General features: G+C 37.1%; 2 protein-coding genes across 7 annotated transcripts in view; one reads left to right on the top strand and one right to left on the bottom strand.

The window, feature by feature from the left end:
• The window catches only part of AP4S1 (adaptor related protein complex 4 subunit sigma 1), a 79,121-nt gene extending 63,402 nt beyond the window's left edge, over nucleotides 1-15,719 (top strand). The window contains exon 7 of the mRNA XM_071213996.1: nucleotides 15,703-15,719. The gene's annotated coding sequence lies outside the window, so the exon portion shown is untranslated. The remainder of the gene's footprint in view (nucleotides 1-15,702) is intronic.
• Nucleotides 1-19,626, bottom strand: part of HECTD1 (HECT domain E3 ubiquitin protein ligase 1) — a 103,878-nt gene that overhangs the window by 4,216 nt on the left and 80,036 nt on the right. For 4 of the 6 annotated variants that reach the window (XM_004467924.2, XM_004467926.2, XM_004467925.3 and 1 more), the window contains exons 29-40: nucleotides 15,508-15,664; nucleotides 13,305-13,527; nucleotides 12,122-12,176; nucleotides 11,709-11,891; nucleotides 11,094-11,301; nucleotides 10,919-11,004; nucleotides 10,559-10,686; nucleotides 9,250-9,451; nucleotides 7,009-7,146; nucleotides 5,978-6,585; nucleotides 5,088-5,166; nucleotides 4,491-4,584 (exon numbers count right to left, since the gene is read on the bottom strand). In XM_004467924.2, the coding sequence (XP_004467981.1) occupies nucleotides 4,491-4,584; nucleotides 5,088-5,166; nucleotides 5,978-6,585; nucleotides 7,009-7,146; nucleotides 9,250-9,451; nucleotides 10,559-10,686; nucleotides 10,919-11,004; nucleotides 11,094-11,301; nucleotides 11,709-11,891; nucleotides 12,122-12,176; nucleotides 13,305-13,527; nucleotides 15,508-15,664 (2,161 nt within the window). The remainder of the gene's footprint in view (nucleotides 1-4,490; nucleotides 4,585-5,087; nucleotides 5,167-5,977; nucleotides 6,586-7,008; nucleotides 7,147-9,249; nucleotides 9,452-10,558; nucleotides 10,687-10,918; nucleotides 11,005-11,093; nucleotides 11,302-11,708; nucleotides 11,892-12,121; nucleotides 12,177-13,304; nucleotides 13,528-15,507; nucleotides 15,665-19,626) is intronic. The other 2 variants (XM_004467927.3, XM_058293612.2) reach the window with 1 other exon arrangement.

Below are 19,626 nucleotides of genomic sequence, written 5' to 3'. Positions count from 1 at the left end.
CAAACTAAAATTTCCCCTTTTAACTAAAAACAAATATATAATTCGGTGATATATATGACATTCATAGTGTTGTGCTACCATCACCACCTTCCATTAACAAACCTTTTCCATCACCCCAAAGAAAAATAAACATTTAAGCATTCTCTATCCCCATCCTGTCCACTGTAACTTATATTCTATATTCTGACTCTATGAACTTGCTTATTCTAATTATTTCACATCAGTGAGGTCATACAATACTTGTTCTTTTGTATCTGGCTTATTTCACTCGACATGTTTTCAGCATTCATCCATGCTGTTGCACGTATCGAAACGTCATTCCTATTCACAGGTAAAGAATATTCCATTTTGTCTATATAACATTTTGTTTATCCATTTCTCTGTTGGTGGATTCTTGGTTTGGTTCTATCTTTGGCAACTGGGAATAATGCTGCTATGAACAGGTACGTTCAATTTTTTTAAAGTATATACTACAAGTGGGCTTGCCAGGTCATACAGTAATTCTATATTTAACTTTCTCATGAACTGCCAAACTGTTTTCACAGGAGCTAGCTGCACCATTGTACATACCCACAAACAATGAACAAGTATTCCTATTTTTCCATGTCCTCTCCAAAGTTTATTTGTTAATAATTGCCATTCTAGTTGGTATGAAATGATATCTCATTGAGGTTTTGATTTGCATTTCCCTAATGGCTAATGTTGTTGAACATCTTTTCATGTGTGTATTCGCCATTTGTATATCTTTGGAGAATATCTATTCAACCCTTGTGCCCATTTTTTAATTGAGCTGTTTGTCCTTGTTGAATGGTAGGATTCCTGTATATATTTTGGATATTAAACCCTTATCAGATACATGGTTTCCAAATATCTTCTTCCATTCTTTAGGTTGTCTCTTTACTTTTACAATGAAGTCCTTTCATGCACAGAAGTTTTGTTCTGTGTTTAAATAGAACCAAAATACTTTGTTCTTTTTTCTTGAGAAAGGCGGAGAAAGGAAACAGTGCCCAAGAGAGGGATGTCATAAATAAACCCAGTGCTTTTTGCTGGGTTTTCTCTAAATAACAAATCTTCTTTGGTAAAAGAAAACAACTTAAGCAAACCAGAACTGCTGTCTAAGATCAGTGTTTAATTATGACCTAGAATTATGATAATACTTTTTATAAATTTCTACCACACTGCATAGGAATTATGCAAAACTGTTTGCAATATATCTATTATCCTGATTCCTTCCCCCAAGTTCTGTTCTTTTTAATAAAGATATGTGGTGAAATGCTATTACTTAAGTCTTGTTTTCTCCTCTCTTCTTCTTGGGAGAACCTTGCCAATGGAAGCCACACAGGTGCAGGAAGTTAGTGATATTGTGAGCAATGCAAGTACAAATTTAGCATTGCAGCTGGGCAGCCAATGACCACTCTGGGCTTCTTTTGCTTCTTCCCACAGACTTGTTCTGGCCTTTTCCTCTTTTTCCATTACCTGGCTGTTGTGACAGCACCAACGTATGTGTCTCAGTGCTTGCATGAGCCCCCCTTAAATGTCTGCTGTCTACATCTGGTCATACCATACTGGCTGGGCCACTGCACCTTGCATGTGGTGGCAATGGCTGCGGGAGCCAGAAACCCTGGCTCCATGTTGGGGCACCTGTCTACAAAAGTTTTTATTTTAATGAAGTCCCATTTATCTATTTTTTTCTTTTCTTGCTTATGCTTTTTGTGTAAAAGCTAAGAATACAATGCCTACTACAAGTTACTGAATATGCTTCTCTGTGGTTTCTTCTAAGAATTTTACCATTTTGGTTGTTATATTTAGGTCTTCAGTTCATGGTATAGGGGTCCACTTTCATTCCTTAATATATACATATCCAGTTGTGACAATTTGAAACAATTCATGAATCTCCAGAAGAGACAGATTGTTTGTAAGCTGATCTGTTCCTCTGGGTATGATACCCTTTAATTGCACTAGATTCAGCTGATGTGTCCTTAATTAAATTACCTGTTAAGATTTGGGCTCTGATTCAACCATGCCAATAAGACATGACTTAGGTTGAGTGCCCACCCCCTTTGTGGGCCTCTATAAACAGACACTCACTCAAGAAAACACAATAAAAGAGCTTTGTGATGCTTGATCCTGGGGCCCTGAGGAGAGATGAGCCATTTGCCTGATAGTTTGCAGCTGAACTCAGGACGACTCTGGGCCCATAGAGCCTTAAGAGGAAGAGGAAATCCAGGAAGGGGAGACCAGGCAGACATCAGCCAGCATCTTGCAATTCACTTTGGTGAGAAAGCAACCTTAAGTTGGGCTCTTTGGGGCCTTGTAACTGTAAGCTTTTACCCCAAATAAACATGCTTTATAAAAGCCAACAGATTTCTGGTACTTTGCATCAGCACCCCTTTGGCTGACTAAATACACCAGTTCAACCAGCACCATTTATTGAAAATTCTGTTTTGTTTTTTTTTAAAGATTTATTTTTCTTTATTTCACTCCCCTTCTACCTTCCCCCCACCCCCCTCCGTTATCTGCTTTATGTGTCCATTTGCTGTGTGTTCTTCTGTGTCTGCTTGCATTCTTGTCAGTGGCACCGGGAATCTGTGTCTCTTTTTGTTGCATCATCTTGCTGCATCAGCTCTCCATGTGTGCTGTGCCACTCCTGGGCAGGCTGCACTTTCTTCACATGGGGCAGCTCTCCTTGCGGGGTGCACTCTTTGCACTCCCCTACACGGCTCCCCTACACAGGGGACACTCCAATGTGGCATGGCACTCCTTGCATGCATCAGCAGTGCGCGTGGGCCAGCTCACCACATGGGTTAGGAGGTCCTGGGTTTAAACCCTGGACCTCCCATATGGTAGGGCAGACGCTCTTATCAGTTGAGCCAAATCCGCTTCCCAAAGAGTCTATTCTTTATCCATTAGTGGACTTGGCAACTTATCAAAAATCAAATGGGCCATAGATGTGAGGGCTTATTTCTAAATTCTCAATTCAATTCCCATTGGTCAATATATCTGTCTTTGTGCCATACTGTTTTTTTGTTTCTTTGTTGGGGGGGGGTCTTTGTTTTTTGAGGTACCAGGGACCAGAGATTGAACCCAGGACCTCATATGTGGGAAGCTGGCATTCAACCACTGAGCCACATCAGCTCTCCTAAGTTGCTTTTCATTTTTTTTCTTTTTTTTTTTTTAAGACTTATTTTATTTCTCTCCCCTTCCCCCGTTGTCTGCTGTGTCCATTCAATGTGTGTTCTTCTGCGTCCACTTGCATTATTAGGTGGCACTGGGAATCTGCATCTCTTTTTTGTTACGTTATCTTGCTGCGTCAGCTCTCCATGTGTGCAGCGCCACTCCTGGGCGGGTTGCATTTTTTTCACGCAGGGCAGCTCTCCTTGCGCGTGGGGCTCCCCTACATGGGGGCACCCCTGCATGGCACGACACTTTTTGTGCGCAGCAGCACTGTGCATGGGCCAGTTCCACACGGGTCAGGAGGCCCTGGGCATCAAACCCTGGACCCTCCATATGGTAGACGGACACTCCATCAGTTGCCATGTCCGCTTCCCTTTTTCATTTTTTTTGTTTGCTGTCATCTTGTGTGTGGCAGCAATGGCTGTGGGAGCTGGGATCCCTGGCTCCATGTTGGTGCACCTGCCACAAAAGGTTTTATTTTGATGAAGTCCATTTATCTGTTTTTTTTCTATTGTTACTTGTGCTTTTGCCTTAAAGGCTAAGAAATCACTACATAATACAAGGTCCTGAAGATGCTTCCCTGTGGTTTCTTCTAGGAGTTTTACATTTCTTAGTGTCTTTTAGGAGGCACTCGGAACTGAATTGGGACCTCCCGTGTGGGAGGCGGGTGCTCAACTGCTTGAGCCACAGCCGCTCCCCCATACTGCTTTAATTACTGTAGTGTTATAATAAGTTGAACATGAAATGTCTTCCCATTTATTTAGATCTTATTTCTTCTAACAATATTTTAGTTTTCTGTATTTAAGTCCTTTATATCCTTGGTAAAATTTATTCCTAGATATTTGATTATTTTAGTTTGTGCTAGGATTTAAAGTATAAAACTCTCAGCTTAATATCACAAAGATAAACAATGAGAGAATATTCAGTGACTACGGTCAAGGAGCCAAATTTTTATACCTACCCAACCTGGAGCTCACCAGCTCTTTGTATCATATAAGTCAGCAAAACTGTGGTCTCATTTTCAAAACTATTGAGTTATAATCTAATATAGTCTGTTCCCATCTTCACTTAAAATTCAACTTTAACATAGTTTATTTCATCCTGATCATATAATGTGTACAGTATGCAACCTAAGTCCTTTATGAATGAAGAAATGGGGAATCAAAGTGCCACAGCTTGAGAATGTTCCAAACTATTCTGAGTACTCCATGGGAGTACTATCAGGAGGACAAAAATCTTGACCATAGCAATGCATTCATTTCAAACATCTCAAAAAAAAAATAAAGGAGATTAGGTTAAAGATACTTCAAAATTACCTCTAAAGGCTTCCATCTGTTTCTGAATACCCGTATGCATACAAAATTCAAACATCAAATCCACATATTCTTCTGCATTATCCATTGTTATCATCTGCAAAGGAAATTTGCCAGTATTATTACCTAGGAGTATTTCAGTAGCACCGACTATAACTGGCCTTGGTGGAAGATGTTTCTAAACTTAAAAGTATATCAAGGGAAACGGACGTTGGCCCAGTGGTTAGGGCGTCCATCTACCATATGGGAGGTCCGCGGTTCAAACCCCGGGCCTCCTTGACCCATGTGGAGCTGGCCATGCGTAGTGCTGATGCGCGCAAGGAGTGCCGTGCCACGCAACGGTGTCCCCCGCGTGGGGGAGCCCCACGCGCAAGGAGTGCGCCCGTGAGGAAAGCCGCCCAGCGCGAAAAGAAAGAACAGCCTGCCGAGGAATGGCGCCGCCCACACTTCCCGTGCCGCTGACGACAACAGAAGCGGACAAAGCAACAAGACGCAGCAAATAGACACCAAGAACAGACAACCAGGGGAGTGGGGGAAATTAAATAAATAAATAAATCTTTAAAAAAAAAAAAAAAAGTATATCAAAAGCAAAATCTTTACCTCATCTTCACCACTTGGCTTGAGATCCACAGCTGTAAAACCGTATATTCTTGAAGAAGGGCAGAACTGGAAGTTTAAGCTAGGAAGGAAGAAAGGATTAGATTAATTGAGTTTCAGCTATTGGTATCTAAATTTTATAACACAGCTGTCAAAACCATCAGTTCTCTCAGCCCCCAACAAAATTCAATACACCAAAACTTAAATGTAAGTATGAGGCCTTTTAAACAGAAAATCATAGACACAAAAGCTATTAGGTCAACTGTTACCAAACCTTTCTGGCTTTGCAAAAATTGTATATGAACTTTATGAAACTATCACCTTTCCATATTTCACTTTCAACATAAGGCAGAAAATTATAATGAACTGAAGACTTTTGCTCTAAGTTATGACAACAACATTTTTAGAAAATGAAAAAGAAAGGCTTACAGTCAAAGTCATCGGAAAATATAAGAAGCTATTATCATTACATGTATATAATTGAACAGAATTTTATCAAAAGAGCTAGAACATCTGAGTTTGCTGGTACAGCCTCTGGGGCTAAGGCTTACATACAGAGTAACATTTTTGAACTTTGCCTAGTAGGATATATATATATATTTGCTGATGAATTTATTTAAATATTGTTAGCTTTGGACTGGTTTACACAACACATATGTAATGATAATACCACAATTAATAATCAGATCATCTTCCAGAGATTTTGGGTAATTAGTACACTATATTCTAGCAGTCCAAGTTACCTTTATAATATTAACAAAGATCCAAATAGATAGCCAACATTACCTGTAGCATATGGTTCTTAACAAATACTGCAATTAGGGGAAATTAAGAAACAAAAGTTGTAGAGCTTATTCATCCATTAGGTTGAGGAATGTAAACATAAATCTTACCCTAAGTCCTCTATGCTAAGTGGAGGCCCAGAACCTGATGGATTCTTCAACACTAATTCCTGTAACTTTGTGTTCTTCTCATCTTCAGAAAGACCTTTGTTGCTTAAAATCTGGCGCCTCTTAATAGCAAGGTCTTTAATTTCTTTTAAAAATCTCGCTCTGTGTGGGTTTACTAGTTCAAAGTCTTCCCAAGTTAAAATTCCATTAAACCAAGCTGGGGGTTTAGGTTTAGGAGGATCAAGAATAAACTCTGATTTTGAATCCTCTTCAAAGCTTCCTACTGAGAGTGAATCATGACCTTCTTCTGTAGATGCTTCAGACTGACTTTCAGTACAATGTAAGTCTCTATCACCTCGTGACTCATAAATGAGTTTACTCATATTGCTTTTAATGTCACCCATACACATAAGTTTAAAGAAAGGTTTAGAGATAGGTAAGTCTACAAGTCTATTGTCTTGAATGCATTTGGCCAAGAAAATTCCAAGGAAATGAAAGAGTTTCGTGATTCTTTCAAGTTCATCACTATCTTGTGGAAATGGCGCTGTGAATAGTCCGCATGATCTCTGCACATAGTATCCAGGAGGTTTCAATCCACCCCCAAGATCGACCTAGTTTTTCAGAAAGGAAATGGAAATAAAATTATGCAAAAGGTAAAAAAGACAAAAGAACCAAGACTATCATTATGATTTTATTCTAGAAAAATTTAAAAATCAATAAACATCTTCAAAAAGTTAGCAACGTAAGATTACTTATATATATTGTATTAAATAGTCTTTGATGACTGAATTTTATCCATTAGAAATATTTTAATAATATCAAAATAAATCAATAATAAAAGTAGAGTCAGAAAACCTGGCTTGGGTACTACTAGAAGCGTAACACTTTCTAAAACTAGAGCCACACTCAAAATTGGAATACAGGGAGTGGGTGCAGCTCACTGGTTGAGCACCTGTTTCCCATGTATGAGGTCCTAGATTCAATCCCCAGTACCTTCTTAAAAAAGAAAAAAAAAAAGAATATATAAATCTTACATGACGAGATTCATCATCTGGAAAGTTATCATCACAAAGCCAAGCTCCCAAGTCAGTTCTCTGGAATTCTGCTGCCACCAAAGCATAAAACTCTAATGTGGGTCCCAAGCCAGTGCCTTCTTCCCCTAAAAATTCAACCTAAAATGAGACAAATAAATCAAGAGGAATAGTTAAAGGCTTTAGTTTTTGTGTTAAATACTCCAATTTTTGCCAAATTTTGCTGTATCTGATCCAGTGCTATACTTTTTTATTATAGTGTCAGTACAGTATATTATAAGCAACATAGAATTTTCATTCTAGTTTTCCCAAAGAAACGAAGAAAGCATGTTATTTCATACTTAAGTGCTATACTGAGCATTGTCCACATAATTTACTTCTTAAAATAACCCCTGTAAAAGAGATTGTTATTGCCTTTCTTTTTTTTTTGAGGTACGGGCTAGGAATTGAACTCAAGATCTCACATGTGGGAAGCCAGCACTCAACCACTGAGCTACTTCGGCTCCCCTGAGTTGGTTTTTTCCTTTTTTTTCTTGTTGTTTGTTTTTAGGAGGCACCGGGTCCCAAATCCAGGACCTCCCATGTGGGAAGTATGTGCTCAGTCCCTTGAGCCACATCCACTCAAACTAAAGGAAGGGGAGCGATGTGGCACACAGCCTGCTTCCCATATATGAGATTCCAAGTGTGATCCCTGGTGCCTTCTAAAAACAAACAAATGGAAAAACCAACTCTCATTGGGGAGCGGATGTAGCTCAGTGGTTGAGTGCCTGCTTCCCATGTATGAGGCCCAGGGTTCAATCCTGGGTACCACCTGAAAAATAAAGGAAAAAAAAAATACTAAAGGAAACCAAAGCTCAGCTTAAGAGATTAAATCATTTGCTCGGGAAACGGACTTTGGCCCAGTGGTTGGGGCGTCCGTCTACCACATGGGAGGTCCGCGGTTCAGGCCCCGGGCCTCCTTGACCCGTGTGGAGCTGGCCCATGCGCAGTGCTGATGCGCGCAGGGAGTGCCGTGCTACACAGGGGTGTCCCCCGCGTAGGGGAGCCCCACGCGCAGGGAGTGCACCCATAGGGAGAGCCGCCCAGCGCGAAGGAGGGAGCAGCCTGCCGAGGAATGGCGCCGCCCACACTTCCCGTGCCGCTGACCACAACAGCAGCGGGCAAGGAAACAAGACGCAGCAAAAAGACACAGAAAACAGACAACCGGGGGAGGAGAGGGGAATTAAATAAATAAAAATAAATCTTTAAAAAAAAAAAAAAATCATTTGCTCAAGGAAATTTTGGTGTCTAGATTTGTACATGGGTCTCATGTGACACCAAAGTCTAACTTTTCCCATTATCAGTGGTTTAGGCAATCACTTTAAAGATTTTATCCATAGTATACCTTGTGGCAAAAATGATTGGAGATAGCTTACAAAGCACAAAGCACATGTTAAAAAAAAAAAAAGAAAAAGATTATCTAGGTTAGAAAAATATAGGGATAGGAAAAATAAAATGAAGACAAAGAAAATTTGTATATAATATGAAAACCACAAAGCCTTGTACATTTTCCAGAGGTGTACCATATTTGATTTTTAAATTTCTTAAAAGGCCAAGGGAAAGAGGGAAAAATTATCAGTTTGTGATCCAAAAGATAAGAACAAGCCAGGTGATTCAATCTGTGAAGGGAAATATATTTCTTCCACTGTTCCTCATATAAGGAATACTCTGTATATGGGATTTATTCAATAATGTCCACAAAAACATCTCTATAATAAATAAAATGAATTTCTTCCTGCCATTTGCATCTTTCAGTAGCCCAATGATAAAATTCCAAGCACAATTTAAGTGAAACAATACTATAAGAAGATAAACAATGTGCCCCTAAACTTTAAATATCTAATAGCATAGCTTAATATGAGGGTTAAAAAATAATAATAAAGTATCAAAAACAATCCTTTGTGAGTACTATTTATTCAGTCCAGGCTTTGTTAAGAAATGTGTCCTTCAAATTTACCAAACTCTTTCACACCTCAAAGTGCAGAGAGCCTTTGTTGCTCAGCAAGAGCACAAAATCCCAACCTCTGAGGAGGTGGGTTAGCATCCTCTTAGGAAAGATGGACTTTCAGGAGAGAAGGCCTCTACACAAAGGGCAGAGAAATCTCTTTTCACTTCTATCTCCAGCAGTTTCTAGGAAGTAGAAGATACAGATTGACAAGTGTCATTCCTGATCCCTAAAAAAAAGTCTTATTTTATATGGGATACCTCAAGAACTGATTTCCGATCTGCATGTATTTGCATGACATTCTCCGCCCATTCCATCAGTGATTCCCCACGTGGAACTTTTACTCTTTCATGCTTGAGACGGCCAACTCGAAACTCTCCAGGATCATCTCGCCTTACACTGCTTGTGGTCCTTGTTCGTTCCACAGTGGCTTCCCGTCGGTTTTGTAACCACACTATTGCTCTAAAATAGAAAAATATCTATTTAGTTGTCACATACAATAACAATTTGAATGTACTACTAAACCAGCAATAGAATTTTAAAATATTTAACAAATCAGAAAGATAGTATTTCATCAAGTATAAAATATAGCTAATTTTTTTACTGTTTAATTATTACTTGTTAAGTAAAAATAGATAAAGCTACCTTAAATAAACTGAGAAAGTGCTGGGTCTATATTTTCCCTCTTTATTTTGGCAATTAACAGAGCACAATAAAGTCCTGTGGTCCAACCCCACATAAAAAAAATATGGATAAACATCTCCTAACTATCATAATAGAAATTTTAAAATGGTTAATCTATCTTTACTATGAAGAAGAGAGTTCTACCTCTCAGGCAAATCATCTAAGTACTTTAAGATTTAATTTCCTCATCTATAAAACAAAAATCATAACCAATGGATTTACCTCAGGAAGGCTGTGTGGAAAAGTAAATCACAAGTAGAAATACGCTCTAAATGGTATGATGCTTTATAAAAATGAATTTATCAGGGAAGAAAACAGCTACATTTTAAATTATAACTTTTGACATCTACTTTGAGAGAGTATTCTGGGTACTCAATCATGCAACAAATATTTATTTAGCACCTACAGTGTGATATACACTGTTCTAGGCACTGTAACTAGAAAAGTGAACAAACAGCCCCAAATCCCTAACCTCACGAACTTTTCACCCAGTGGAGAAAGACAAACAAAAATAACTAAATAGACTATGTAGTATGTTAGGTAGTGGTAAGAGAAAAATAAATTAAGATATGCCTAAATGTTAGCAAAGCTATTTGTAAGCAGTCAATTTGGACTGCTTAGAATTCCAGCTACTAATAATTTTATGTAAGCTACTAAAAAAAAGTAGAGTAAATGCTAACTGATGAAAACATTTGATTCCATTCACCCTCCTTGAAGAGGACATATAACCAAATATACACAAAAATTTTTTAAATGTTGACAACTCTTTATAAGAAGAGAGGGTAATATATTCCCTCTACTAGTCTTAACAGTATATTTGTACATTTTGAGCTTATATAACATCAAAAATATACTTATTCTAAAGATATAAAAAGTATTTCCTACCTTGATGCACCAAATGCTGTACATGTGAAATAAAGCTGTCTTGTTTCAAATGGTATTAGAAAAGGGCACTTGCTGGTTAATTGTTCACACCAATCTGGCAGAGCCCCGCTGGCCAGAGCCAATGGTTCCTGCAAATTAACAAATAACAATGTCTCAGCACTACAAGATAATTGTTTAAAAAAAGAGAAAAAGGTCTCATTACTTATATATGTAATTTAATAAATGAATGTAAAGGACCATATGGCCCAAATTATTAAATCAGAGGGAAGGAAAGATGGTGGGAGGTAAAGAAAGAAGAAGTGATACTCTGAAAAGCCCAAAAGTTGCAGAGTGAGTAGTTCAACTATCTGGTTTAATTACCTCAATCTGCTGCAAAATTTTTGTTGTGATTTTTTTGCTAGTGAATTCATCTGGTGGAAAAGTTAACTGAGGCTGCTCATCACCTTCTGTAAAATTAATTAATAACATTAGTAAAACTATAAATTGACTTGCTTTAAAAAATGGTTCAAAAATGAAACAAGGCTTTTTACTAGACCTTCTTGGGATATTCTTGAATAAGGGTCACTTGCAACTATATACAGAATTCGCAGAAGCTGAAGGACATCTTCTACTCCACAAGAGTTCTGTCCATTGCCTGCTTTAGCCTGAGGTTGTTCTTTTGTCAAATTAAGAATATCACTATTTTGAAGAGTAGAAATGGTCCCCTGATTTAATCCGGACTTTGTTCCATGCTCACAAAAATCCTGTAGAAATAATTTACAAACTGGCCTTTAATCACATTTATAAGAAAGGTTATATGTCTTTCTATTATTTTTACTTTGAAAAGGCTGAAATATTTAAAAGAATTGTCTTTATTTTTAAATAAAAACAGCATTATTCAAACTGAAAACCAATGCATTCAAAAACATTAAAATTCCCTAATAAAATATAGCCACTATAAAGCCATAATTAAAAATATGTACTCAGTACTCAGATCCAACAACACAAGCCATATTTGAAATTTCAGCATTGGCACATGAACAATGTTAATTCAACCTCATTGTTTTTAGTTTATTCCAATGAACCCTTCTTCCTTAAGGATCTTTAAAAGCTGCAAAATGAAGCACAAAGCCATTCTCAATCAAAATAATCTTTTGATGCCAATATATACCTTGTAGGCAGCTATGAGCTGAGAACAATTTCTGTTTTTCCTAATACTTTTATTAGTGCCAGTTAATTTCCAGTGGCGCAGGAAAGCGGCGTCTGCATTCTTCTGCAGGTAGGTTATCAAGTCATTCTTTGGTAATTCATCAGTGCCAAGGTACTGTTCCACATGCTCTATAGACCAGCAACCCTACAACAGGAAAAACCCTGTGTTGGTCTTTCCCGATTATAACACCTCAGATATTTCACATGCATTACGTGAGGTATCTTTAAGAACATGCAGTCAATGTAATCTAAAGCAAAGAATTGTTAGTGATTTTCCCTTCAAATACTCAATTGCATCAGTGTTAGTTTTAGTTTTCTTCTCCATTTTTTTCTTACTAAATAGCCAACACCCATTTTAAAAAAAAAAAAACTTACCATTTTCCCATTTTCTTTCTCTTTGTCAGAATCCTTCATTTCTCTGTACATGATTCTAAACATGAAGATATTATTCAAGTTAATTTATAAATCAAATGATTTGTGGTTATTTCCACTGAGGCTTCAATTTTTAAAAAATAGGTTTGATGTCATTTATTAGCTTGCATTAAACACTGAACTCAGTGCATTTTTAAGAAAAAATACTAAATACTAATTTGTTAGGGGAAAGTAGCAAAAACCATTTTTCTTAGTTTTCATTTATAAATTTAGCATTATTGCGAAGAAAGCATATATCAAATCAAGAGTTTGCTTTGCCATGCTTTTAAACTTAAAAATTGTTTAAAAAATGGGATGAGAAGCACTATGCTTCTATGTCAAGATGGAATGAAGTATAAAAATAACAACAGCTTATGTTTATATAAGGCATCTGAATTCAATTTCTTAAAATTCTAATAAAAACTGAAAGGAACAGGAATATCATGATATTTTGTTCTATCTTAAGACTAAGATTCCTTTTATTGGATATTTTATAAGATTATCAATGATATTAAAGAGAACATCAGAAAAATGTATTCATGAAAGTTACACAGTAATGATGATGGTATAATAGGGATGATAATTACAGACAATACTTACTGAGAACTTGCTATGTCCTAGACAGTAATGAAATATATTTACATATATTTATTGATTCCTCACAACTCTCATTTTACATAGAAGGAAACTGAGGCACAAAAATGTTAAATAAATTTGCTTGAAGTCATCACTAACTGTTGAACAAATGAATGAACAAAAAGAGGGGTAGACTCTCTCCCAAAACAAAGAATAAATAAAAATTACTTAGGGAGCAGGTGTGGTTTGAGCCTGCTTCCCATGTATGAGGTCCCGGGTTCAATCCCCAGTACCTCCTAAAAAAGAAATTAAAAAAAAAATTAATTACTACTCCCAAAAAAGAGTTCAAACACTTTCAACAATTATTTAAGGAGCTAGCCTAGATTATCTCTAAAGTTCCTTCTGGATCTAAAACTTAATCATTCATCAGAAAAAACACTCTTGTCTGTTCTGTAAACCAAGAGAACAAGAACCAAATCTTTTCTGTTCCTATAGTCCAAAATAGAGAAATGCTTCTCGGTTCATATACTATGAAAACATTTACTTAAAGCACTAAGTTAAGAACTCTTACGTGTAGGTTGGCTCCCAGATACGCCTAAGTTTATCTGATTTCACATTGCCATTACAGGACAACTGAAGCAATTTTTGTACATAATAAAAGATGGTTGATCTGAAATTGGTGAGTGGTAATTCAACTTCACGAGTTGTTCCAAGGCCCGTTACTTTCAAAGTAAGGGCTAATCGAGGTGATGGAGTACATTCAACTTCTTCCAAGAGCTCTGAATGAGGCGTTCCTAAAAATTTGAAAAGATAATTGAAAAAATTACACTAAAATATTACTCAAACCTCTCCTGGCCTCCACAGTTTTGATAGAATATGTGTATATATACTATGAATCTCTCATTTTCATTAAGAAACACATGCTAATTATTGGAATAATTGAGAAACACTGTAATTCTATAAATAAGAAATTTAAAATTATCCATAACTCTATATCCAGAGGAGACCACATGCTCTGACCAGTTATTGGTTAATCTTTTGCTTCACAATGTACAAGTGAGGTTATCCCATACATGCACAAATGCAGTTAGGTTCACAATGTATTTGGGTTGGGTACTCTTATTTGCCCATTAATCACTTATCAATCACATATTTTCATATAATATTATGATATAGTCTTCTAAAATATTATTTATTCACTGCATGGAATACTTTTGTACCTTAAATTGAATCATATCCCTGTTGTTGGGCATAATTAAGGTCATTTCCAAGTTGACATCAATATAAATAATACTTCTATAGTCATCACTGCCTACAAATCTGGATGCATAGCTGATATTTCTTTAGCATAAAAAATACTGTACCAAACGTTATGATGTATGCCACATACACCTCCATAAAATGTGTACCTATTTATACTCCTTAGAACAAGTTTTCCTTTTTGAAGGGAGCTCAAAACATCTTGATTCAGCCTATATCTACTTTCAAATTTAACACAAGTGTCTTCAAGCAACTAAATAGTATATTCCACACCTGATCAACCATTTGTCTTCTTTAAGGATAATAAATTTAAATACAATAGCTGACATTTATTGAGGGCTTCCTACATATCAAGTACTAAGTACTTTACATATTTCCCCACATTTAATCTTTATAACAACCATGTCATAATAGCAACTAATATTTACCCCATGTAAGAGATGAGGAATTTCAGACCTAAGACAATTTAGGTCACCTACCCAGTGTATTAGTTTTCTATTACTGCTGTAACAAATTACCACAAACTGGGTAGTTTAAATTTAACATAAATTTGTTATCTTATAATTCTAAAGGTCAGAAGTCTAAAATGGGCTGCCTTCCTTCAGGAAGTTCGAGGGAAAAAAATCTGTTTACTTGGCTATGCTAGCTTCTAGAGGCTGCCCACATTCCTTGGTTCATGGCCCATATTACTGACCTCTGCTTCCATCCTTACATCGTCTCTTGATTCAGACCCTTCTGCTTTCCTTTCATAAGGATGCTTCTGATTACACCGGGCCCATCCAAATAATTCAAGAAAAGCTCTCCATCTCAAGATACTAATTTAAACATCTACAAAGTCCCTTTTGCCATGTTAAAATAACATATTCAGTCTTAAATTCTGGAGATTAGGACACAGGCATTCTTGGAGTGACAGAGTGGCCATTATTCTGCCTATGACGACCAGTAAGAAAGTTGTGACAGAGTTGGGATATACACCAAAGGCACACTAATTTCAGAGGCCACAAAGGAAACCATTAGGCAGTTTTTCAAACCAAAAGTTGAACAGGAATAAATCTGATCCAACAGAAAATAGTGTAAACATTTCCCACCTTTGAATGATACCTTGCTTTAAAAATTGCATAAACATAAAACACATGGTGTTTTTCTTTAAATACGATAATTTAGTATTTAGTTTCTGTTTGGGATGATGAGAAAGTTTTGGTAACGGATGGTGGTGATGGTAGCACAACATTGTAAATGTTTATTAAAACCACTGAATTGTACCCTTAAAAATGGTTAAAACGGCAAATTTATGTTATATATATGTTTGTACAAGAATTTTTTTCTTAAGTCTGTGTTACTGTTTTTTAAGAACTTGTGGCTGATACAGTTCTTCCTGAAAAATTTCATTTATAATCTACATACATAAGCAGTACCATACTTTTGTAGCTTTAATTCACTTTTCTAAAACTAAGATATAACCATATTACTTGATAGCTATTAAAATTAAATGACAAAACTAAAATATATGATACCTGGGGGTGGAATTTCTAGATCAGTTGTCTGTTGAACATTAGTACGACCAGGTCTAGGATCAAAAGCAGGAACCAAAGCAGAAAATTGTCGCTTAAGCACATAATCGTCATCCCATGTTCTCCGGCGTCCTCCTTTAGTTTCATACTCTTCTTCTTCCTATTAAAATAAAATTCTGGGGTTTTTTGATGATGGAGTTTGATGCTGAAGTCTTAAGCTGGAGCCCTGGGAAGTAAGCACACTGAGGAAAGAGAAGCAAGTCCCAGGAAGAGAGGATCTAAGCCCAGAGAGAAGTAAGACCCAGGAAGAGAGGAACCCAGGAAGCCTGAACCCTCGCAGATGTCGGCAGCCATCTTGCTCTAACATGTGGAAATAGACATTGGTGAGAGAAGTAACTTATGTTTTATGGACTGGTATCTGTAAACTCTTACCCCAAATAAATACCCTTTATAAAAACGAAAAAATAAAAATAAAATAAAATAAACATTACAAGATGAAGAATTTAACCTGTAAAAATGATGTGCTAAATATAAGATTAGATACATGTTAACTAGGTCTCTATAATTGCTGTAATTCCTTCTTTAGCTGTATTTCTGAAGCACAAAATAAGCAAACAAATATGAGTAATTTATTTCTTAATGATTTAAGTTTATCAAAAGAAAGTTGCACTGTTGGTGGTTACATGAATCTATATATGTGATCAAATGTCAAAGAACTATATGTACACATTGTACCATGCCGGTTTCCTGGTTTTGATATTATGCTATAATTATGTATAATCATTGGGAGAAATTGGGTGAAGGGCACACGGGACTTCTCTATACTATCTTTGTCACTTCCTGTGAACCTATAATAATTTTAAAATAAAAAGTTTACTTAAAAAATCTAAGTTGCATTACATATTGAATTACTTACATAAAAAATGATACGAGAAATTGTGGGAAGAAGGCGTTGGGCTTAACTCTTTAACAAATACATTGCAGAAGGAGCCAAAAGCTGTCTTAGGGACTTGCTTTGGGGGTCAGCAGACCAGGACAGTGCTACACAACTGCCAGGAGGGTGACAGACAGAGAGACAAAGACCCCAAAACAACAAACTTGAGTTACCAAACCCCCAGAGAGGCAGGGAAGGGCTCCCCTCCCCACCCCCAAGATATTAAGCTGGGGTAAAACCTCCTGGCTCACACAGCTAACTGAGAGGGAAAGAAACATCCTCCTCCCGTCAGCTGTTACCAGGGAAAGGGAGGAGTCAGAGACGCTTTTCTTCAGGGAATTCAGCCAGCACTGCCCACTTTGAATCTCAACACTAGTCAGACCAAATCATAGGAAAAGAGAGATTTTTCTCTCAGTGGAAAGGTGTGTTGATGAGTGCCATCTGCTGGCTGGCCTGGAACTGATATGGAGAAAAACTGATTTTCAGTCTCTCTGTATCCTAAATCTGGGAGAATCAGTGTATTAGAAGACAGAATATCTGAACTGGAAAAGACAGGAGAACAGAAAGAGTAAGAGACTGGGGAAAAAAGTAACAGGGTCTTAAAGAATTGGATGACAATGCAAAATGCAAAAACATTCACAATAGTGGTGTCCCAGAAGAGGAGATTAAAAAAAGGGAAGGAATATTTGAGAAAATGACCGAAAACTTCCCAACCCATATGAAAGACATAAATATCACTATACAAGAGTCCAACAAGCCCCAAAAAGAATGAATCCAAATAGATCTACATGAAGACACCTACTATTCAGAAAGACAAATATAGAGATAAAGGGAGAATTCTGAAAACAACAACAGAAAAGTGAGGCATCACATAACAGAAAACCTCAATAAGGCTGAGGGCCAACCTTTCATCAGAAACCAGGGAGGACAGAAGAAAGTGGTATGATGTATTTAAGGTACTGGAAAAGAAAAACTGCCAGCCAAGAATTCTTTAACCAGCAAAAGTGTCCTTCAAAAATAAGGGTGAGTTCAAAGTCTTCAGACAAAACCTGATAGAATATGCTACCAAAAGATCAGAATTACAAGAGATACTAAAGAGAGTGCAGAAGCCTAAAAGGAAAAAACAAGGGCAAGAGACTTGGAGAAGAGTATAGAAATAAAGATTATTAGGAAGGGTAAATTAAAGGGTAAAAAGGCAGACAGTAGTACAATATGACAACAGAAAGCCAAAGGACAAAATGGATGAAGTAAATAATGCCTTTACAGTAATAACACTGAATGTTAATGACTTAAACTCCCCAATCAAAATACATACACTGATAAAATGGATAAAAAAATATAAGCCATCTATATGCTATCTACAAGAGACTCACCTCAGACATAAGGACACAATCAGGTTAAAAGTGAATGGTTGGAAAAAGATATTCCATGCAAATAGTAAGCAAAAAAGAGCAGGAGTAGTGATACTGATATTGGACAAAATAGATTTTAAATGCAAAACCGTTATAAAAGATGAAGAAGATCATTATATATTAATAAAAGGGGTCCGCTAAGAAATAGCTATACTAAATATTTATGCACCTAACCTGAGTGTCCCAAGATACATGAGGCACACACTAGCAAAACCAAAGGGAGAAATAGATGTCTCTACAATAATAGTTGGGAGACTTCAATATACCACTCTCATTATTGGAAAGAACATCTGGACAGAGAATAAATAAACAGAGAGCCTGAATAACATGATAAATGAACTAGACCTAACAAACATCTATAGAGCACTGCACCCCAAAACAGAAGGATATTCATTCTTTTCAAGTATTCATGGATCCTTCTCAAGATAGACCATATGTTGGGTCAAAGGACAAGTATCAGTAAATTTAAAAAGATGGAAATTATACAAAACACTTTCTCTCATCATAACCAAATGAAGCTGGAACTCAATAATGGACAGAAAAAGGGAAAACTGATAAGTATATGGAGATTAAACAACATACTCTTAAATAATCAGTGGGTCAAAGAAGAAATTTTAAGAGAATTCGGCAAGTATCTTGAGACAAATGAAGATGAGAACACAACGTATTAAGTCTACAGGACACTACAAAGGCAAGGCTGAGAGCAAAATTTATAGCCCTCAATGCTTACATTAAAAAAGAAGAGGAAAGCGGATTTGGCTGGGAAGCAGATTTGGCTCAATGTTAAGAGCATCTGCCTATCATATGGAGGTCCAGGGTTCAAACCCAGGGCCTCCTGACCCGTGTGGTGAGCTGGCCCACATGGAGTGCTGATGGGCTCAAGGAGTGCGCCTTGTAAGGAGAGCCACCCAGCGTGAAAAAAAGTGCCGCCTGCCCGGGAGTGGCACTGCACACACGGAGAGCTGATGCAGCAAGATAACGTAACAAAAAAGAGACACAGATTCCCGGTGCCGCTGATAAGAATTCAAGCGGACACAGAAGAACACACAGTGAATGGACAGAGAGAATAGACAAATGGGGGAGGGGAGGGAGAGAAATAAATAAAAAATAAATCTTAAAAAAAAAAAAAGGGCTCTAATTGCACACCTGGAAGAACTGGGAAAAAAAATCTAACTGCACATCTTGAGGAACTAGAAAAACAAGAGCAAAATAATACCAAACCAAGCCAAAGGAAAGAAATAGTCAAGATCAGAGCAGAAATAAATGAAATCAAGAACAAAAACAAGAGAGAGACTCAGCAAAACCAAAAGTGGTTCTTTGAGAAGATTAACAATACTGACAAACCCTTAGCTAGACTGACAAAGAAAAAAGGAGAGAAAATGCAAATTTAAAAAATCAGAAATGATGGGGGGGGGCATTACTACTGATCCCACAGAAGTAAGAGAGATCATAAGAGGATGCTATAAAGAACTGTATGTCAAAAAACGAGACAATGCAGAAGAGATGGACAAATTCCTAGAAAAACATGAACCACCTATACTGACCCTAGAAGAAATAGAAGACTTCAACAAACCAATCACAAGTAAAGAGATTGAAACAGTCATCAAAAATCTCCCATGGGAGCGGATGTGGCTTAAGCAGTTGAGCACCTGCCTCCCACATGGGAGGGCCCCAGTTCAGTTCCAGACCACGAGCAGAGAAACAACAAGAGGAGACACAGTGACAGATGAGTGGACACAATGAGCAGACATAACAAGCAGAGACAATGAACAGAGT

Source organism: Dasypus novemcinctus, chromosome 3, assembly GCF_030445035.2.
Source record: "Dasypus novemcinctus isolate mDasNov1 chromosome 3, mDasNov1.1.hap2, whole genome shotgun sequence".
NCBI classification, from domain to species: domain Eukaryota; kingdom Metazoa; phylum Chordata; class Mammalia; order Cingulata; family Dasypodidae; genus Dasypus; species Dasypus novemcinctus.
The sequence above is the reverse complement of the archived record's forward strand: the minus strand, read 5'-3'. Positions and strand labels throughout refer to the sequence as shown.